The following is a 23,385-nucleotide window of genomic DNA, read 5'->3' on the forward strand; positions in this document are numbered from 1 at the left end:
GGATCAGGCCTGACTCTGCGATCGCTGCAGTTATGTGTTTAGTGTTTTGTAAGTGACAGTGATCGATCGATACTGCACTTGGGTGGGCTGGGCAGAGGGGCAAAACGCAGGTGCTAGCAGGTATCTGGGCTGATCCCGCTAACAATGCGTTTTTTTGGAACCTTGAACTGCTGGGGACGCTAGTATAGATCTGATCAGATCAGATATTGATCTGTTCAGATTCTATACCACTACGGGAGGTGTATGCTTTGCGCGTGGGTGTTAGCGGTACTGGCACTAACCTAGCGCTGCCTGGGGCGACGCAGACGCTGACCCTAAAACCTAATTGATATCACCCGCCGGGTGATCAGGGGGTTAAACCTTTATTGGGTAATAAATGGTGGGTGCCCTGATGCTATAAAAAGCAAACTAACCAGAGTCACCCGTAACACTTATACGGTGATCAGTGGTGAAAGGGTTAACTAGGGGCAATCAGGGGGTTCAAATTTTTATTAGGTAGTATATGGGGGTCCCTGGCGCTATATAAAAACCTGACGGGGAACCTAAATAACTAACTGGCTAACCAGCGTCACCAGTGACACTTATACTGTGATCGCTGGTGAAAGGGTTAACTAGGGGCAATCAGGGGGTTAAAACCATTATTGGGTAGTATATCGGGGTACCTAGCGCTATAAAAATCTGGCGGTGAACCTAAAAAAATAACTAGCTACCTAGCGACAGTAGCGACACTGATGCAGCGATCAGAAAAATTATCGCTTAGTGACACTGGCAAAAGGGGGTGAAAGGGTTAACTAGGGGCAATCAGGATGTTAAAACCATTATTGGGTAGTATATCGGGGTACCTAGCGATATAAAAACCTGGCGGTGAACCTAAAAAAATAACTAGCTACCTAGCGACAGTAGCGACACTAATGCAGCGATCAGAAAAATGATCGCTTAGTGACAGTGGCAAAAGGGGGTGAAAGGGTTAACTAGGGGCAATCAGGGGGTTAAAACCATTATTGGGTAGTATATCGGGGTACCTAGCGCTATAAAAACCTGGCGGTGAACCTAAAAAAATAACTAGCTACCTAGCGACAGTAGCGACACTAATGCAGCGATCAGAAAAATGATCGCTTAGTGACAGTGGCAAAAGGGGATGAAAGGGTTAACTAGGGGCAATCAGGGGGTTAAAACCATTATTGGGTAGTATATCGGGGTACCTAGCGCTATAAAAACCTGGCGGTGAACCTAAAAAAATAACTAGCTATCTAGCGACAGTAGCGACACTGATGCAGTGATCAGAAAAATGATCGCTTAGTGACACTGGCAAAAGGGGGTGAAAGGGTTAACTAGGGGCAATCAGGATGTTAAAACTATTATTGGGTAGTATATCGGGGTACCTAGCGCTATAAAAACCTGGCGGTGAACCTAAAAAAATAACTAGCTACCTAGCGACAGTAGCGACACTGATGCAGCGATCAGCGATCGGGGGGGGGATCGGGGGGGGGGTTTGTGTACATATGTGTACCTATGTGTCAGTGTAGTGTTTTGGTGCACTTACTTTTAGTCTTCTCCTCATAGTCCGGTCAAAAAGACCGCCCCGAGGAGAATGACATCACTTCCTCCTTCCTGTGTAAACAATACACAGTGGGAGGAAGTTCGTCATTGGCCAGGAGCGATCGAGAGGGGGTGGCCAGAAACCAACGGCCATCCCCTCATCACGGATCGCTCCCGGAGGGAAACGGACTGCCGTATCCAGCGGGAGGGGTCCGATCGGACCCCCCACCCGCTGGAAGGCAGGCACGTACATGTACGTGCTTGTGCCTGCCTGTGCCATTGTGATGACGTACAATGGCAATACGGCGGTCCTTAAGTGGTTAAGGATTTCAGTGTTGCCGGTTATTTCTACTGTTTATGATGTTGGAGTGTGATGGGATACATAAAGCTCAGGCAGCTGTGGGTGGATTTGATGTATGGATTGGGTTTCCCCTGCAGAGAGTGCTGTTACCTTTCTATCTTCCCTATTTTTATTATCTCACAAGCACAGTGGCAGATAGCTAGGTTTGTGCTAATGTATGTAGTGGTCACCTTCCAGTATATTATTAGGTGAGCTGGTTTATTGCAATAGAATTTATATGCAGTTCCTGTTATTTTAGTTAACTCTGTCCATGGGATTCTATAGTTAGTTTTAGCTTAGGGCTCAACAACCAGCATAGGCTAGAGCCAAGTTAGACATCCGATGGCTGCATCTGGTTGCATGATAGATTAGACAGTACTGGGGACTAAGTGCAGAGTAGATAGACAACCTGAGTTGCAGTGCCACACTACAGTTTCAGCTGGTGAGAATCTGCATTCCAGGCTGGTTGGACAACAGTAGGAGGAGCTTCTCTTCACTGCTGATCTTGTCTTCAGATTTGCAACACAAAGACAGATGCCCCATTACGATCATCCTCAGGGGCCCCTGCAACTGAACTTTGCTGCATTCATCTGGAGGTATCTCAATAATAACTATATATACCTGAGTATATGTGCACAATTCCGCCAGGACTACTATCATTCCCTTTGCAAACAATACCCATTTGTACATTGAATGTATGTACCATTATTAATCTTTTATTATACAAAGCTTGTATTATTTCCATACTGGTGTGCATCTATGTACAGTACTTATGGTAAATGCTATATGCTGGTAGCAGCAGTTCCTCTGCTCCCTAATATTTTGATTAGATTACTGGTTAATGTGCCAAAAAAGGGAATCCCCTCTATTTACAGAGGTCCTGTCCTGGATGGAGGCACCCTGCCAACTTTATTAACCCACTCTTCCATGTAATGAAGGTTCTGGTTCTCTTATCTACTTACAGGTTTACAGTGTCTTGTTTGGGGAGGGTCATTTCACATATCCCCCAAAAGAGAGCTACAAAAGTAAAACATAACAAAAACATGGTTGTTACCATTTATTTTGATTATTAACCTCTTACACTTTTTATTGATGCCCTCAGCTGGTTTAAGGATGTACAGTACAGGTCCATTTACATTCTTGCATTGCAATAATGTGTGCTTTACTACAATGCATGTTTTTGCATGTTTTTGCAAAGCCATTCATTTTGAATGGTACCCCAATCCACTAAAGCAGTGGTCTCCAAACTTTCTAAACAAAGGGTCAGTTTACTGTTCTTCACACTTAAGGAGGGTCGGACTAGGGCCATTGAGAGTAGAAATGTCCAGGTATCCAGTGGGAGTAAACATTACCATATCTTTGGTGTCAGTGGAAAAACTAGTGCCCCATCGTTGTTGTCAATGGAAAGAATTGTTCCCTTTTGATGGTGTCAGTTGGAGGAATAGTGCCCCATTGTGTCAGCAAGAATGATACTCTGAGGAGATTCAGCTGTCACAATAGTTGACCATCCATACACCCATCCTCCCCACCCCCGGTCACATTGTGATGTTTTGTCGCAGCTTTATTGGCAGTTTTGACCTTGCCAGCAATTGACGTTGCTTTATGGTCTGTGCCCTCAAGTTAACTTTTGGGGTCAGTCTAATGCCTCTTTGGCACTGATGGTAAGGACAGGCCTCTTAGACTATGAGAGTTTATGTTTTTTTCTTTTGCAAATCTTTTATTTATTCAAAAGACGAATTTCACAGCATCAGAAAAAACTGCGGTAAGAAAGGATAAATAGCATGCTACAAAAGAAAATTGTATGCAGGATGTAGTTTTTTTTCTATTGAAAAAGTGTGTAGTTAACACACCAAAACCAAGAGTATAACCTACAGTACATGTATTATCTAAGTAAGATTAAAATTAAGCATTAATTTGTCTCATTGCCTTAAGGTTGAAGAGAGCCCAGCATATTGTGAAGCATGACAAAACACCTGAAACTGTCTAGATTGATTTTTAGTAGAATAGGAAAAAGGAAGAAAAGATTTAAACTGGAGAGAAGAGAGAGAAAAAGGAAGAAGAGGATGAGGAAGGGCAAGAGGAGGGGGAGAGGGGGAATCAGGGAGGGGTTTAGTCTGCTGTATCATATTCAAGGAGGGCCTTGTCCCTCTGCAGAGAAGACAAACATGTTCCATAGAGTCCAAGTTTTGGAATATCGCTCATGTTGGTGCCTAGACGAGAGAATGTGGTCTTTCATTTTGTTTGTTTCTTCAACTTTTTTAAGCCAAAGACCAATGGTCGGTGGCTGTGGACTGTTCCAAGACAGGAAGAGAGGAAGACATGTTTTGGTGGCATAAAAAAGGTGACGGATAACAGATTTCTTGTAAGTTTTTGCTGGAATATTGGAGGTGTGGAGAAGAAAAAAGGCTGGGTCATCCGGGATCGATCGCTCTGTGAATTTTTGGATAGTTTTTTCGAAACCTCCTTCCAAAATTGTTTGAGTTTGGGACATGGCCAAAAAATATGCAGAAGCGTCCCCTATCCCTCCTGGCATCTCCAGCAGCGATCAGTAGTCATTGGAAAGAATCTATGCAGTTGTGATGGTGTAGGATACTATCTTGTCCAAATTTTAAAGTTATTTTCTTGTATCTTCTTCATATGGAGGATTTATATATGAAACAAAGGATAGTGTTACATTGGTTTACAGAGAAAGTACTGTTGAGATCTTGCTCCCATTGAACTAGGCAAGGTAGTTGGAAATTGTCTGGGGGCGTGATCAGTAATTTATAGTTAATGGAAAGTACGTGTGGTAATATGCCATCTTCGGTACAGTATTCCTGAAGGGTAGTGAGTGGTTGGCGAAAGTTAGTCGGGGATGGCAAGGAATGTAGGATTTGATGGAGTTGGAGAGCTCTCCAAAAGTCTAAATTAAAGTGGCATGAGGGATTCGTAAGGGTAGTTACCGGGGGCCACCCTCTGGACATCAAGAAATGAGAGGCTTGGAATCGGCCAGTGTCTGACATATTTTGGAAAGTTCTATCTTGGAGAGCTTGTATATGGGTGTTATTGTTTGGTACATTGGAAAGTTCAATAACTGTGGTTTTGTCCTATTTCTAATGTAATCAGCTTTGTGTCTTTTTGGGGGGAAAGGTATTGGTTTATTAGTTGATCATAAATGAGTCTATGCTTCTCAGCAGTCATGAAGGCCCCCTTAGACCTCCTTTAGGGAAAAGCTGGAAGCATGGCATCACTGTGGGTGTGAACCTAAAAGGGAAGTTAAGTGTCTCCCTCAGGATTAGCTACAAAGATAAAAGTTACATTCTGGGATCAGCCTAATGCCTGCCTGGCAGTACTGGGCAGTACATACGATCGGAATTTCAGCTAGCAAAAGAGCGATGAGAGATTTTCATCATAAAATGCGACCGTGTGTATGCTCCATCGGAATTTAGCTGCCCGAATTCCCGCCAGCTAAAATTTTGTTAGCATTTTCTCAATTTTCCCGATGGAAAAACTTTCTATCGGAAATTCCAACCGTGTGTATGCAATTCCGATGCGCAAAAACTCACGCATGCTCAGATTCAACTACGAGATGGAAGTTATTGGCTACTAGGTATTGAACTCTCTTTTTCTAGTCCCGTTGTATGTCACCGTGCTCTTGGCGGTCAGAATTTGATCTGACCGTGTGCAGGCAAGACAGTTTGAGCAGAATTCTGTCAGAATTCCGACAGGAAAACCATCAGAGCTTTTTCCAATGAGAATTCCGTTCGTGTGTACACAGCATTAGACTGCGAGATGTGAGTTTATGTTTTATGGGTGCTCACAGTATAACTGCGACTAGCATTGTTATTTGGTACATTTGGAAAGTTCAATAACCATGTCTTTTTGGGGGGCAATGTTTATTTGGTTTATTACATGGTCATAAATGAGCCTATGCTTCTTAGCAGTCAAGCAAACTTGCTCTTTATATAGAGCGCAAAAACAGGCTCTCTTGAAATGCTGCCCCTCACAGCTGTTTATATTTTCCCTTGCTCCCCTGCAGTTCTTTTTATCCAAGAACGTGATGTGACACACATAGAACCTCTGGGTGTGGGGGAGTAAGTGACTTAAGTTGATCATATACCAGTAGAACTTTGTTCAAAACTTTCAGTTTTTGGAAAGTTCATTTGATTTTCTACTGGTTAGTTGGGTCAAATCCATTATCGTTTTCAAGAAGATTAGAAGGAGCCTGATGGAAAACGTTTCTCAAATTAACAAAATTCTAAAGCTGAATACACCATGCAATTATTTTTCCTTCAATCCCTCCCGCTGTGCTATTGTATTCTGACAGCAGGAGATTTCCTTATCATCAGAATACAATAATCACTACTGTCAGAAGTAGCCAGTGGCAGTGATTGTACAGAAAAAAACCTGAAAGGCTAGTTGTTTGGAAGTCAATCGATAGTACAATCAGCCTGCCCATAGATGGATCTAAATTTGGCCAGTTCCTACTGATTCTGTAGAATTTCTGTCCCTCTATGGTCAGCTTAACTTTGAATGTGGTTTTCACTGGGGAAAAAACATACATTGTAATGCGCTTATGCTAAGCACTAACTAACCCTGCTTAATAGGTCTTGGATTCCATTCAAGTAGCAGGCCTGGGTGAATTTTTTAAGTGGAATTCCAGGCAAAACCTAAAACTGTCACCCCCCCCCCCCCCTTCCCAACACCTATACTAACTATCTTGTGGAAGAAAGATGTGTATATTTTGTTTTTTCCAGGCTACTCCGGTCCAGGTATGTGATCGACCCCCCCCCCCTCTGTCAGCCAACAGCGGCTGCAGGGGAGAGAAGGGAACGCTGATGGCTGACGGGTCATTAAAGCCTATGGGTGAGACACTCTCCCAGGCATTATCAACTGTTGTGGGAGCACTCTCCCCTATCCTCTGCAGTCATGCTAGCTAACACAGGGCAGGTCACTTGACCGGACTGGAGTGGCTTGAGAATAGGTAAGTGTACAGATCTTTCTTACACAGGTTAGCCAGAATAGGTGTTAGGAAGGGGGAGGAGGCAGTTTTAAGGGTAAATAGGTTTTACATTGAATTGGGTATTAAGGGTCTACTGGTATATGGCCAGCTTTACTGCTCTTCCTCCAATGTGGAGAACTGTTGCTTGAGGATTGAACACTCGGGCACTCAGTTCTTTCACATGGTGAGAAAGAGGAGAATTTACTAAGACTGGAACTGCTGTTCATGGCAACCAATCAGCTTCTAGTTTTAATTTTCAAAGCTTAACTGAACAAGTTGAAGATAGAAGTTGGTTACTATGCACAGCTGCTCCAGATTATGTCTGCTGCAATTTTAACAAGTTCCATTCATTGAGTCCTTAGCACTGTGTAAGCCACAAGTTTTGACTTGAAGTTTACATAGGGTTTTTTCTCATATATCCCCGAGCCTGAACAGAACAAGAAGGACCAACAAAATTGCTAAATATGTGCAGCTGGCAAATGCAGAAGGTAAGTAAACCTACAGAGGTATTGCAATTGCAGTGCCACAGTTCTGCTGAGCTGTCTCCAAACATGCAGGTGTACATGACATGAGAATTATTTTCCAAGATTTTGGACTTTATTATAGAGCTGCACAATTAATTGTTAAAATAATTGTGACCTCGATTCACCCCCCCTGACAATCTCTGTTGCAGAGCTTGCCGATTCTTTCATATAACAAGTGGAGAGACTTATCTGCTCACTCACTGTCAAAAGAAAACATCCAGGCAGTCTGCCAAGTTTTTAGCATGAAACCTTGTAACTAACTCTTCCTTCTTAGATCAAAGGGAGAAACTTCTGTGTGTAAAGAAAAAAAAGCCAGGCAGTCTGCCAAGTTTTTAACAACATGTAAATGCAGGAAGTTTAACCACTTAAAGTCTAAATCTTTTTCTGATACTTGTTTCTTAAGTTAAAATCACTTGGAACCCCCAAACATTATATATATTTTAGCAGAGACCCTAGGGAATAAAATCTCAATTGCTGCAATATTTTATGTCACACTGTATTTGTCGAGTGGTCTTTCAAACACAATTTTGGAGAAAAAATACACTTCAATGAATAATAAAAAAAAACTGTAAAGTTAGCCCAATTTTTTTTTTTGTTTTAATGTGAAAGATGATGTTTTACTCCACGAGAATCGTGATCTATCTTCTAAGCAAACAAAAATTTTGATTCTCATTTTAGCCAGAATAGTGCAGCTCTACTTTATTACCCTTTTTGGGCAAATATGTGCTCAAACCCTTTCTAAACTATAAACTTACCAGACTCAGACTCATACTACTGCTTGGCTCTATGGCCTACACATCCTTTGGGATGTGGAAAGTCACCACTTTCCTTTGTCTGCTGATGCATATGGTCCAAGTATGTGGAGGTAAAAATTCCTCATCCAGATTATTGCTTCTACACCTAAGAATAGAAGATTTTTCTGCAATTGTTGCTTAAAAAGCAGTTCCAAGATATTGTGGTCTAAACCCACATACATAGTCTAATGCCCCATACACATGGTCGGACATTCCGATGACAAAATCCATCAGATTTTGGCCCAAACTTGTCTTGCATACACACGGTCATACAAAGTTGTCGGAAAATCCGATCGTTCAGAACGAGGTGACGTACAACACGTATGTCAGAACTATAAAGAGGCCAATAGCTTTCATCTCGTAATTTATTCTGAGCATGCGTGGCACTTTGTACGTCTGAATTTTCTACACACGATCGGAATTTAAATGATGGGATTTTGTTGTCAGAAAATTTTAGATCCAGCTCTCAAAATTTGTGTGTTTGAAATTCCGACGGAAAAAGTCAGATGGAGCCCGACAACATGATCCGATCTAACATTTTCCATCGGAAAGTCCGACCGTGTGTACAGGGCATTACACTGATGGGTGCTGGTAAGTATCTCTTCTTGGCTCAGCTAAAAATTGTGTTGTATTAAAGTGAACCTGTCCTCCTTTCTGAAAATAAAAATGGTGCCTCCTATCCCTTGTCCTGAAAAGATTACTCATTGCACTGTCTGGGACTGCTTTCCATTGCTAGTGAGGCCTTGACTTCCTCAATCATAGGCCTACAGTTAGTGACTTTATACATATACCACGAGTCTGGAGGTGGGATAAGAATCAATACACAGAATCCAGAAAATAATTTCCACAACACACATAGTAGATGCTATAGACATTTTGGTATTATTAGTAAGCGTTTATTCGTTTTTAAATCAGTGTATATGACTGACAGAGATTAACAGTTTTTGCTTTTGTCCAGATCTTTGTAGGCTGCGTTGTATGGAGCTTTGGCGAAGCAATTGGCAGCTACCCTGTCACAATTGCAGATAAACTGAGCGCAGGCATCAGTAGAAGCTGTGAAGAGACAGTCACACGTTAACAAACATGGTAAACCATAAATATAGGATTTAGAGTTTTGGGATGATAATGTATCTCTGACAGTCTACTGTACTGTAACGTAGGTGCAGAGGTAAAGAATTTTGCTGTTCCCCGGTCATTGCAGATGTCCCACACTTTCCGTTGTGTTGAATACCTGGTTCCCTAGCTACACGCTGTGGTTTCTGTCATTGACTTGTACATACATAAGTGTGGAATACCTGCTGTGGCTGGGGAGTAGCAACATTTGAAGATATGGACAGCTCCTCCGAAGCTAAGTTATGTCTCATAACTTCTGCTAAATTTTCAGTAATATGATTTGTGAACAAATTAAACATTTACAGTAGACCCCCTGTAGGCTACGAGTCTTAAAATGTAAGTAAAGTCCACTTTTTCATTTGTACCTACAGGTAAGCCTATAATAAGGCTTACTGATAGGTACAGTGAATATCTTCTAAACATGCACTGTTTAGGAGACATTCACATAGCATGCAGCTAGTGACCTCAGGGGCACATGCGCTCTGAAGGGACAGCTGTACCTCAAATGCTTATTGCCAGAGCTGGAGCTCCCATGTGCATGTGCAGGAGTAACATCATCGTGGCCCTGGCCATTCATTGAGTCGGAGTCCACCAACCTGGAAGGAAGACCAGGTGAAGATGGAAGCGCCAGGGAGTCGTGACAGTGCTGCGCTGGAGGGCTCCGTGTCCAGGTAAGTCTGTCATGATGTGCCAGTATGAGGTGCATACTAATACATTATGACTTAAACCTGCAGGGGGGCCAGATTTTGTTTTTATTATTCTGGTGGTTTACTACCACTTTAAGTAAATTTTAGTTTTTGGCCTTTCTGTAGCCAGGACGAACAGCAATCGTGTAGTTACAGTTACTTTCTCCTGCATCCCACTGAACCCTTTCTCCTGACCCACTGACCTGCATATTCATGCCTCTTCAGCCAATATCTGGTCAGGAGAGCGAGTGACCAGCAAGGGGCTAAGAGGGGTATAAATAGGACAGAGGCTGAGTATAGCTTCCTCTTGTTTCTGGAGGAGTAGGACCTAGCCTGAGGGCCGAGAAATCTCTGGGAGATCAGCTACAACATGCAGGAATCCTTTTTGGGGTCCTAGCTGCTGCTTGGGATTTGGGACCTCTGGCTTAGCTTCCTGAACACATGCAGAAAGTTTATCTAAGGAGCCAGGACAAGCAATTAAATACAAAAGCTGACTGATACTGCAGGAGGCAATACATTATTCAGGGCACAGTGGGTACCAGACTTTTTAGACATTAAAGACTTTCCTTTGCTTCATTTGGGAGAACTTTTCACATTACTTCCAGGATTATACTCCATTGAGAAGTCTGTTTGGAACCTGTTTACCCTTCAATTTAACCACTAGCCGACCAGACGCCCTCATTATACTGCATCAGGCCAGCTTTTCTGCGCAAATCGCCATAGCTGTACGTCGGTTTGCGCAGGCACGATAGCGGGTGGGCGTGCAACTCGTTGTCCGCCAGCAACCCGCAATCGCCTTTTACTGCCTTTGTAAACAATAGACATGTGCAGACTGAAATATTTAGTTTTGGAATTTCGTTTTTTTTTGTCCGAAAAATAAATGTATTTAGTTACCCTCGAAATTGGTTTTTATTTATTTCCTTTTTCGTAAAAAAATTGCATTCGTCCGAAAATCTAAATTAATTAAGCTTGAATCTGTCATTGAAGGCTTATGGTGTCTGTTGAATGTTTAAAGAAGATTCGACGGAGCAGCGAAACTCACTGTATGATGCTGCAATCAGACATTCCCGGTCTAATATTTCGACTACAAGCTATAGTAGGATTCTAATGTTGTATGTCTTCTATGGGTTTTTTTTAAGGCTATTTGCATTACACACAGGTCATGTTAGCATTAGCATTAAGAAAAAAAAATTAAGAAAAAAATAATGCGTGGGGGTCCCCCGAAATTCCATACCAGATATTAAGGGGAACCCTGTGCCAAAAAAATAAAATTAAAAATGACGTGGGGGTCCCCCTCAAATTCCATACCAGGCCCTTATCCGAGCACGCAACGTGGCAGGCCACAGGAAAAGAAGGGGGGCGTGAGAGCGCCCCTCCTCCTGAACCATACCAGGCCACATGCCCACGCCTTTTTTTTTTGTCGCGGGATTCCCCTTAAAATCCATGCCAGACCTGAAGGGCCTGGTATGGATTTTGAGGGAGACACCCCCACACCATTTTTTTGGCGTCGGGTTCCCCTTAATATCCATACCAGACCTGAAGGGCCTGGTATGCTCTTAAAGGGGAACCCATGGCGTTTTTTTTTTACACTAAAGTCATGTTGTAAATCGCGCTGTGATTCACACTCAAGTCGTGTCCAAGTTGCCTCCCAAAGTCGTGCTGGAATTCGTGTTGCCCCTGTGTGAATGGATTGTTATGATACAAGTTCAATAGATACAGATTGTTATTGTCAGAGTCACGTTGAATCTCCTATCTGTATCGAACTATGTCAAAACTAAAACGAAAATAAAGCATTTATTTATGTCGGATCTTTAGTTTTTCGGATGCTGTGCTTTCGTTATCGTTTGTGAAAACGATAACGAAAATACCTGAAATTCGGACGAAAACGAATGCACATGTCTAGTAAACAAGGCGATTCCCCATTCTGACAGGGGACAGGTCAGAGAGCTACTGTTCCCAGTGATTGGGAACAGTGATCTCTGTCATGTCCCTGGTAGCTTATCCTCCCTACAGTTAGAACACGCTGAGGGAACACATTTAACCCCTTGATTGCTCCTTCCCTGTCAGTGACATTTACACAGTAATCAGTGTCTATTTTTAGCTCTGATCGCTGTATACATGTCAATGGTCCCAAAAAAGTGTCAAAAGTGTCTGATCTGTCCTGCTAAAAATCGCAGATCGCCGCCATTACTAGTAAAAAAAAAAATAATAATAAAAATGCCATAAATCTATCCCCTATTTTGTAGACGCTATAACTTTTGCGCAAACCAATCAGCATACACCTATTGCGATTTTGTTTACCAAAAACATGTAGAAGAATACATATCGGTCTAAACTGATGAATAAATTTGTTCTTTTATAATTTTTTGGGCTATATATTATAGCAAAAAGTAAAAAAAAGCTTTCATACTTACAGGTACAAGTGATAGATGTTCCTGAGCAGGTATAAGAGTAGCTTTTTGTATATGGATTATTCGAAATACCACTGCAGCTTGACAAGGCATTAGCTTGTGAGTAGCAGTTGTCATGGGTTTGGCAGCATCTGCATGAACATCAAAACAATTCACTTAAGTTTATGGGAGTTCTACTGATATTTGCTTTTTCTTATCAATCACTGCATCTCCAATTGGAACATAGCCACATGTGTTTTAATTAAAAATGCAAGGTTTGGCAATAATGACCACTGACGGGATCTCTTATGCTTTTACAGTATAAGAGATCCCGTCAGTGGTCATTATTGCCAAACCTTGCATTTTTAATTAAAACACATGTGGCTATGTTCCAATTGGAGATGCAGTGATTGATAAGAAAAAGCTGCATTTGATTTCGCTTGCAGGTCAAACACCCCTTAATTGGTCACGCTGCTTTTTCCTGCACCGCACCGCACCGCACCGCACATTACATCACATCAGCACTGCAGCGTGAATGGGGCATGCAGAAAACATTTGTTTTATGTACCCTAGAGGTGTCCTGCATTTGCTGAGTGCAGAAAAACGTGAGTCATTGCACCTAGTGTGAACAAGCTTTAGTGCTAGTTCACACGAGATGCAGTTCCGCATGCTTTTTTTCTGCACTAAAAATGCATGCAGTGTTTTCCATGTATTCCAATGGCTTTAGTTCACACCAGTGCAGTTTCCGGTGCAGAAAAAAAGTAGAGTGTGCTGCATTTTTCTGCACAGAACTGTCCACTACTTAATGGTCCTTCCTGTAATCTATTTTTAATTAAATTGTTTGTTATTGATTTTCTGCCTCTTTGTAACATATTATGCAAGCTCCCAAACCACTCCTCTTCCCTCTCATTTCTATTTGTATAGAACAAGCAGTGTACATTAGCTGCAGTCATGTGCACTGCTCTATGCACCCTACACATCCCATAGTCGATCTCGGAAGCAACAAGAGGTTATGTTCCTACATACAGTGGGACCATGGAGAACAAATGTAGCAACCTGCTATCAGGAATTCAGATCACAGCAGGAAAAAAGAAATTTATGGATGTTGACCATTGGAAGTTTTTTTTTACTTAAGAGTACATACTTTTTAAACCAGAGTTTAATGTCAATTTAACATGTATTTACCTGTCTAAAGTGTCTTTGGGGGTTCCACCTCCTCCTAATCCACAGTAACATCCATAGTTGTTATATTCTGCAAGGGGTGCACTGTTGGGGATGGCACATTTAATCAAACTGTGAAACTGCCACAGTGCCCGATTGTAAGGCGAGGCAGAGGCACAGGATACTAAAACACAAAAATGAATAAATACATCAATAAACACAATTATGTCACAAATAATTTGTGTTGCGTTCTATAGCTCTTTTATCACACACAGCCCTGCGTATGGTAGTGTAGAGCCATCTAATGGACAACAGTATGTCAGCAGCTGTTGATTTTGTATTGATATTCCTAATCCTATAGATCAGTGATTCTCGACCAGGGTTCCGTGGAATCCTAGGGTTCCTCCAAAGGTTGCTAAGGGTTCCTTCAGCATTGGACAATTTCTGCCTCTCAAATAAGTTCCCACTGACTCCATTGATCTTTTTAGCTATCTGTAAGGAGGTAATTCTTCCCAATCACCACAAGTGTAAGGACCATTCTTCCCACTGACCATCACACTACTGTATCAGGAGTTGTAGATTTCTATTTTTTTTTTTTTTTTTTAGCAGGGGTTCCCTGAGACCGGAGAACTATTTCAAGGGTTCCTCTGTGTTGAAAAGGCTGAGAAAGGCTGCTATAGAATTTTGTTTCCTGCAGAATTTTTTTTTTTTTTTCTGCATACAAGTTTTATTGTAGCATTTTCCATCAGCTTATGCCAGTGGTCTCCAAAATGCGACCCCGGGGCTGCAGGTAGCCCTTTGCTTGCTTTTATCCAGCCCTTGGGGCATTATTTCCCTCACTGTCAGCAACAGTGGGCCATATTTCCTGCCATTCTATTCCTCCTACTGATACCAATGATGGCACACTATTCCTCCCAAATGACAACAATGATGAACATTATTCCTCCCACTAACACCAATGATTGGCACTATGGGGAGCTATTCCTCCTCCTAAAACCAAAGATGGGGAACTGTTTGAAGGACAGTAAACTGGCAATTTGTTTAGAAAGACCCCTGGCTTAACCCAAACATTTTCACTGGTACTTACTGTAATACATTCACATATTTGGGCTCCCATTTGGACATTTATTGTCCCGGTGACACCTGAGTGTCAGGACAGAAAATTAAGGGAGACATTTTAGGTGGGGGCATAGCAAAAATGCACTAAAGGTTCTAAAGCTTCTCTACTCTACTAAAATATTATTTAAAATATTATTTGCATCTACAGTATGTTGGGGGATTTTCCCCACTTTATGTCCCTATGACAGGGCAGGAAATTAGGAAAATCTCACAAATGAACACAGGTTCTGTCTTCCCTATATCCAAAACTAAAAAATAAAGCTAACATCACTCCAACAAGATAATTTTAAAACATAGATAAACAATGAGCTGTTACATAGTTAGGTTGAAAAAAGTCACAAGTCCATCCAGTTCAACCTTAAAAACAAATAAACAAAGTAAAAAATATCGTACAATCCAATATACCCAATTTTATACCCACAGTTGATCCAGAGGGAGGCAAAAAAACCAGCAGAGCATGATCCAATTTGCTACAGCAGAGGAAAAAAATTACTTCCTGATCCCCCCAAGAGGTAATCAGATTTTCCCTGGATCAAGTACCAAGCAGACTTATTAGAGTATTATAGAGTTCAACCTCTGTAACCACCTATGTACCGCCTTTACCTTCAGCAGTCTTCTTTGTAAGGGGCTTTTGGCATCTTGGGTGTTTTTTGAGGAACTTCTGCAGCAGATTACAGAGCCTGAGCAAAAGTGGCTTTAACCTTACAGGATAAAGCTATGGCTATATGCTGGACCTTCAGCCCAGGTCCTGGCAGAATAATGAAGCTGGCCATACACTTGTTGAATTTCCTGAGGAACCAGACAAAATTCACTCAGTGGGTGGCCCTGTCCTGCCTGGCATCCCTTGATTAAAAAATTGAAGGATGTGGATGGAAAATTGTCAGCCGAAACGCAGCTGCATCCAATCAGATGTAGCCACTGTTAGTGTATTATGTACAGGGCCATAGCTATACTTTTCCTTGTCAAAATACTTTACTAAGTTCAATGAAATTGAGTACAATAAATTAATATTGAGTATTGTACAATTCAGAATACTTACGTAGTAATCATGTGCTCAGGGCCGCTGATAGGCCAGTAAAACTGGCCCTGCTGTACCGGGCCTGGCCAGCAGGGGGGCCCGGGCAACCTGAACTGCAAAGTAATCCCCCCAGATCCCCCCCCCCCCCCGTAAACTTTTTTTTTTTAAAGGATGTGTTTTAATCTTTTCAGTATGCGACTGCAGGGGAGGCACTATTTGCTGTATTTCGGGTGCAGAAGAATACGTCTTCTGCGCCGCTCCTCATGCTCCTCACACCGCACAGGTCGGCCAGCCTATCCTATTATGGTATTGCGGAGTGATATTCCTCTGTCTCTCTCTCTCCACGTGAGAAGAAGTAGCAGGCATGACTGAGAGGCGAGCAGAGAGAGCAGGGGCCAGGCAATCCGAGATATTGTGGACACTCAAGAAGAGGGAGGAAGTGATCTCTGCTGGGGCCAAGGCAACTGAGCTAACAATTACACAGGTGAGGTGTATGCTTGCTTGGAGGGGGCTTGAAGTTCAACATCTACTACTACTCTGCAATAAATATCCTGCCAATACTCTGCAATAAATACCCTGCTAATACTCTGCAATAAATACCCTGCCAATACGCTGCAATACATACCCTGCCAATACTCTGCAATAAATACCCTGCCAATACTCTGCAATACATACCCTGCCAATACTCTGCAATACATACCCTGCTAATACTCTGCAATACCCTGCCAATACTCTGCAATACGTACCCTGCCACTACTCTGCAATACATACCCTGCCAATACTCTGCAATACATACCCCGCCAATACTCTGCAATACATACTCTGCCAATACCCTGCCAATACTCTGCAATACTTACCCTGCCAATACTCTGCAATAAATACCCTGCCAATACTCTGCAATACTTACCCTGTCAATACTCTGCAATACTTACCCTGCCAATACTCTGCAATAAATACCCTGCCAATACTCTGCAATACGTACCCTGACAATACTCTGCAATACATACCCTGCCAATACCCTGCCAATACTCTGCAATACTTACCCTGCCAATACTCTGCAATAAATACCCTGCCAATACTCTGCAATACGTACCCTGCCAATACTCTGCAATAAGTACCCTGACAATACTCTGCAATACATACCCTGCCAATACTCTGCAATAAATACCCTGCCAATACTCTGCAATACTTACCCTGCCAATACTCTGCAATAAATACCTTGCCAATACTCTGCAATACGTACCCTGCCAATACTCTGCAATACGTACCCTGACAATACTCTGAAATACATACCCTGCCAATACCCTGCCAATACTCTGCAATACTTACCCTGCCAATACTCTGCAATAAATACCCTGCCAATACTCTGCAATAAATACCCTGCCAATACTCTGCAATACATACCCTGCCAATACTCTGCAATAAATACCCTGCCAATACTCTGCAATACATACCCTGCCAATACTCTGCAATACATACCCTGCTAATACTCTGTAATACCCTGCCAATACTCTACAATATGTACCCTGCCACTACTCTGCAATACATACCCAGCCAATACTCTGCAATACATACCCTGCCAATACTCTGCAATACATACCCTGCCAATACTCTGCAATACATACCCTGCCAATACTCTGCAACACCTGCTAATACTCTGCAATAAATACCCTGCCAATACTCTGCAATACTTACCCTGCCAATACTCTGCAATACTTACCCTGCCAATACTCTGCAATAAATACCCTGCCAATACTCTGCAATACGTACCCTGCCAATACTCTGCAATACATACCCGGCCAATACTCTGCAATACATACCCTGACAATACTCTGCAATACATACCCTGCCAATACTCTGCAATAAATACCTTGCCAATACTCTGCAATACGTACCCTGCCAATACTCTGCAATACATACCCCACCAATACTCTGCAATACATACCCTGCCAATATCCTGCCAATACTCTGCAATGCTTACCCTACCAATACTCTGCAATAAATACCCTGCCAATACTCTGCAATACCTACCCTGCCAATACTCTGCAATACGTACCTTGCCAATACTCTGCAATAAATACCCTACCAATACTCTGCAATACTTACCCTGCCAATACTCTGCAATACATACCCTGCCAATACTCTGCAATACGTACCCTGCCAATACTCTGCAATAAATACCCTGCCAATACTCTGCAATACTTACCCTGCCAATACTCTGCAATAAATACCCTGCCAATACTCTGCAATAAATACTCTGCAATACTTACCCTGCCAATACTCTGCAATAAATACCCTGCCCATACTCTGCAATACGTACCCTGCCAATACTCTGCAATAAATACCCTGCCAATACTCTGCAATACGTACCCTGCCAATACTCTGCAATACTTACCCTGCCAATACTCTGCAATAAATTACATATAGATATTAAAGAGGTCTGTTCTCATCTGAAAACAGTATTTCTTTTGGATAATCAAACCTATAACTGGCTGGAGAAAAACAAATATCACTTGTAGACAAACCTACACTTTGTTTCAAGGTGGGTCTGGGGAGGGGCAATGGGTGGGCACGAAGGAGGGACCAGGGGCAGGTCCAGGGTGGAGCTGAAGGGGGCCCCATCAGGTAGGCTGTATGGGGCCCCATGATTTCTATCAGCGGCCCTGTATGTGCTTACAATTATAGAATTGATCGTGAGGTAAAGCATTGTGAAAAATTGAAGTAATTAGTTAACAGTTATGAACTAAACCAATATTGATGAAAGCATTCAAATATTATGTAATATTTAAGAGTATGAAAAAACTAAATAAAGATTTCCTGAATAATCTTGATATAATTAAATATGTTACATTACTAATGATTTCTTTGTAACCGAAGGTATAGCTGAATCATAAGGTGTAAAGAGAGACAGAGTAGAGAGAGGAAGAATAAGGTAAAGAGTGAAGAGTGAAAAAGGTAAAATAAATGAAAAGAGGGGTCTACCGGGTCGATCCAGAAGTCACAGTCCAACCAGTATTGTTAGCATGAGTTTAAATCATCTACCATGGCCATAAAACAATATCATTGAATGATAATGGTAAGAAATGTTCTAACCAAGGCTGCCATAGTTTACAAAATTTAGGTATTTGGTTTTGTTCAATAGCAGCCATTTTAGCGTGTATCATAAAATTATTCATTCTTTGTTTGGTCTCGGGCAACTATAAAGAGGGGGTTTTCCAAGCTTTCGCCACAGTTTGTTTTGCTGCTGTGAGCAAAAATACAAATAGTTTAAATTGGGCATGAGTTAGACACTCTGGTTTTAGGCATAGTAGTGTCGTTGTAGGGTTAGGATGAAGGATAATATTGAACATTTTGGAGGCATATGTAAATATTTATTTCCAAAACGTCTGTACTATTGGACAGGACCACCAAATGTGTTTATATGTACCTTTTTCCAAACAGCACGAAAAAACTGTGATCTGAGTATCCAGGGGTAAATTTTGTGATTTTTGGCAGGTACTAAGTACCAGCGAGTTAGTACATTATAGTTGGTTTCCATGGCTAGTACATTAGGGGAGGAAGATTTAATTGTGGACCAAATTTTAATCCACTCTGCCTCTTCTAGAGTGTATTCCAAGTCCTCCTCCCATTTTCGCACATAATTAGGTATATCTTTATCGGAGATATTTTATTACTTTATTAGTAATTGAGAGTAGAGGGAGGAAATCCGTCCTGTAGCATGTGGGTCGTTCTTGCATGTGGATTCAAAACTGGTTAAGTGGCTCAAAGGTACATCAGAAATGGTATTAGGTGTGAAGAAATTTTTTATTTGTAAGTATCGGAACAATTCTGATTGAGGAATACCATGTGCTTCGCAGAGAGATGGAAAAGGGATAAAAGATGACGCGTTAACAAAGTTGTGGAAGTTCAGTATACCTAAAGAAGATGACCATGCTTTAAAAGAGAGAGAATAAATCCATGCTGGGTAAAATGTTGGATTTTTGAAGAAGGAGAGGAAGGGGTTGTGTGAAGATTGCAATTTATATTTGAATTTAAGCCTGTCCCAGAGGGATAAATAATGTTTAGTAATAGGATTACTTAAGCCAAGACGATTTTTGGAATGTAACCATAATATATTGGAGATCGATAAAGGGTCACAATCATAAGCCTGAGTGGCGTGATATTTAGTTAAACTAGCTATGTGAGCTGCTCTATAGTAAGTGGCAAAATTTGGTACTCCCAGACCACCTAAATTTTTAGGTAAGTATAATGTTTTGAGAGGGATACGTGGTTTTGAAGATCCCCAAATAAACTTAGATACTCTTTTCTTAATAATACGTAAGTAGTGAGCGGGGACTGCAATCGGTAATACTCGAAATAAATATAGTAATTTGAGTAAAATCAACACATAGCTATACTTTTCAACCATGAGCTCTCAAATTCTAGCAGGAAATGTAAGGAGGAATCCCTTTACCTTTAAAAAGGTAGCCTGAACAGTCAGAACGGGAATTGCACCCTGATGACAAGTGGCTCTATGTCAGTGGTTCTCAACCTGGGGGTCAAACTATGTTTTGCCAGAGGTCACAAAATCCTGGGCTGTTCCTAAAGCCTGCACCGCTCTTCCAGCCTTTTTGCGACAGCCCAGCAGGGCTGTCACTGGAGCCTGTGGCCACCCAGCGGGGCTGCCTCTGGAGCCTGTGGCCACCCAGCTGGGCTATTCCTGGAGCCCTTGGCCGCCCACTCAGCCTCTTTGCAGCTGCCCATTCAGTTCACAGTATGGCTGGGGGCGGAGACTAGAGGTCAGCTGACTGGTGAGGAATGTTAAGTGGGAGGGGCTGGGGGAGACCCTATCTCCTGATTTCGGCATTGGTATCACTGCTACGAGATACCACAAAGTCAGAGACACAGTGAATCCGGAGACTCAGTGAGTAACAATACCTGTGATTATAGTTGCCATTGAACATCCCCACTACAGTTCTCAGATCAGCAGATGACCTTGATCAAGAGCACCTAAGTTGGATGATCAGAACTCCCCCCAGCACTGCCACTCATCCTACCCCCCCCCCCCCCCCCCACCAAGGAGTAAGAGAAGGAATAAAAATAGGGAATACATGGAAAGGAGAGGAAAAGAGAGGGAGGGCTAGAGAGAGGGATAGGATAGGGAAAAAAAAGAAGAAATTAGGATAGAGAGAGATAAAAGTTAAAGAAAGAAGGGCAAAGAGAAAGAGTGGTACATTCTAAAATGTACTATAAGGGGTTTTAATACTGTACTAATGGGAGGGACTCAGAGAGCGCTAAATGTCCGTGGGTTAGGAGCACAAATTACTTGTCTTGCCTTGGGTGCTGACAACCCACACTACGAAAATATTTTTCCTGTTGGGGTCTCCACAACTAGGGAAATTTTAACAAGAGGTCACGGCACTACAAGGCTACTGCTCTAGGTGGACATCATGCCTATGGGCGTAAAAGGAAGCTGGCATACGTTTTAATACAAAGGGAATCAGGATTTCCTAGGCGGTGAAGGCACATTAGGTAAGGTTATGAACATGAACTACTGTAATAACTATTCTTGATTCAGATCTTGATCAGTTTTAGAAATACCTTCACAGTTCCAAGACATAAATACTCTCTGAATTAATTTTATAGAATATAGTGCATACAAGGCAACCTCCAAAGAAAAGTGTAAAACATTCCTAAAACAAGAATAACTGTTAATAACTGTTAACTGGCTACAGTAAATGCTTGGTTATCTCCGCTAAAGGCATGCTGCTAAGCAATGATTTTAACTTTAACATATATCATACATTATGTTTTATTTCTTTCAAGTCCATTAAATTCAGCCCATAGTAACCGTGCAATAAATTGTACTCATATAGCATACTAATGCAAATTTAGTAAATTTTAAAGTAGAGTAAACCTTACCTGCCAGGAGAACAGCAAGGATACGGAGCATCATGGTGACGAACTCGGAACACTTTCTAACTTTGCTCCTTAAATAGTAAAATGCTGACCTTCAGATTTCAGGGACATCAATCGCTAAGAAAAGACTGCTGCCAAGTGCACATTTTCTCAGCTGTGACATGTCAGGTATTACCTTGAACTTGTTTTTTCTGTTTACAAGAAGTCCAATATTTATCGAGAACAGTCCACTTTGCAGTGGAGATAGTAGACCTCATAACACCATATTTAAGTTCAGCTATAATTTATTATTGCAGTCTAGTCTGTTTTATCTGTGACAGGTGTGCTAACAAATAAGACACACTCAAGGGAAAGTAAGCACTTATTTTTTTTTCTATTACTGCAGTGTTTAACCAAAAAGAATTATATTATTTTTCAAAATTTTTAAATGCTTTTTTTTTTTACATATAAATAAAGCTTTTGTTTATTAACCACTGCAGAAAAGTATGTACAGTATGTTGCATCTTATCAGTCCTCAGATGTGGTGGCTGCATACGTTTTCTTTTTTTATAGTATTTGTTCTTCATTTTTACCTTGTGATCTGGCCAGTAGCACACTTCCTATCCTAAGGTGAAAATACTTCATATTTTTTTCTTTTTCAGGCTTCTTATTTTTATTTTTTTTAACCTGGTAATATTGCCAGTAAAACACTGTCTGTCCTAGGGCGACAACACTCACCTGTATTGTATATATTGGAGTATATTTGGGGGAGCCAGTGTTTTCTGCTCACTCCTGATTTGGGTGACAAAACACTTCCATTTTTATCTCCATTACATCGGTAGTGTTCTGTAGTCCACAGAGAGAACTGGGCAGGGCTGTAAGCATTGGCAGTTCAGTGCCGTAAAGGGGCAGGAAGTTATGCGCTGACTGGATTTCAGTTTATTCAACATGTTTTACACTTATCATAGATTTAATAAATATTCTGCTGCTAATTACATATACTGTATATGCACAAACTACACATAGAACTACTTTTTTTTATTTTTATTAATACCCTTTAATAATGTAATTAACATGAAATTAAAAAAAACAAAAACGTATATTTAAAATATTAAAAAAAAAAAGGCTATACTTTATCTCTCAAAAGTTGAACTTTTCTCTTAAACCTGAACAGGTATGACCTTAAGTCCATACCATTTATTTATTTTACTTTTGTACATATTATTTCCAATACATATCATTCCCTACTAATTCCTCCTACATTCACAGCAAGCCTTATACAGTTTCAACATTATTATCTTTTAGTTCACCCACAGGTTAAAGTCACGCTCCAACAATTAATTTTACATTTGTCTTCCATTTACTTATAACAATTTACTTTTAAATTTCTTTAATGTCTAGAGTTATAGGGGAGTTACACTGCATATGCCATATTTTATAATACTTATTAGGTACCCCTCTATGTTCATACATGATCTTCTCATACAGTAATATCTGAATAACTGCTCTAATCCATTGGTTTATTGATGGAGCTAATAATTGCATCCATCTCAATGCTATTTGTTTATGTGCTATAAATAATGTTTCTTAAAGAATAATCCTAATATACTCCAACCATTCTTCCAATATCCAATATGAATAAATACACTTCTAGTGTATGTGCACACTTACATTGGTCCAGTTTAGACCAATGTAAGTATGCATATCTCCAGGGCCATCTTTAATATTGATTGGACCCTGGGCAAAAATTTTCTTGGGGCCCCCCCCATGCAATAACTAGAAGCTAGACTTAAAATCAGTTTACTGTATCAGATTAGGCAGAAATTATGATTGGTTGCCAGCA

At 41.2% G+C, this 23,385-nt stretch overlaps 1 protein-coding gene across 1 annotated transcript; it reads right to left on the reverse strand.

The window, feature by feature from the left end:
- Window positions 1–9,052: 9,052 nt before the first annotated feature.
- PLA2G1B (phospholipase A2 group IB) lies at window positions 9,053–21,724 on the reverse strand. Its single transcript, XM_077461454.1, has 4 exons — window positions 21,567–21,724; window positions 13,553–13,712; window positions 12,392–12,519; window positions 9,053–9,231 (listed from the first exon to the last, which is right to left on the reverse strand). The coding sequence occupies exons 1-4, from the start codon at window positions 21,598–21,600 to the stop codon at window positions 9,113–9,115; spliced, it is 441 nt and encodes a 146-aa protein (XP_077317580.1). The 5' UTR covers window positions 21,601–21,724; the 3' UTR covers window positions 9,053–9,112.
- Window positions 21,725–23,385: the final 1,661 nt, after the last annotated feature.

This window comes from Lithobates pipiens, unplaced genomic scaffold (assembly GCF_037356315.1).
Source record: "Lithobates pipiens isolate NorthernLeopardFrog02 unplaced genomic scaffold, aLitPip1_a1.2 Scaffold_3, whole genome shotgun sequence".
In the NCBI taxonomy this organism is placed as follows: domain Eukaryota; kingdom Metazoa; phylum Chordata; class Amphibia; order Anura; family Ranidae; genus Lithobates; species Lithobates pipiens.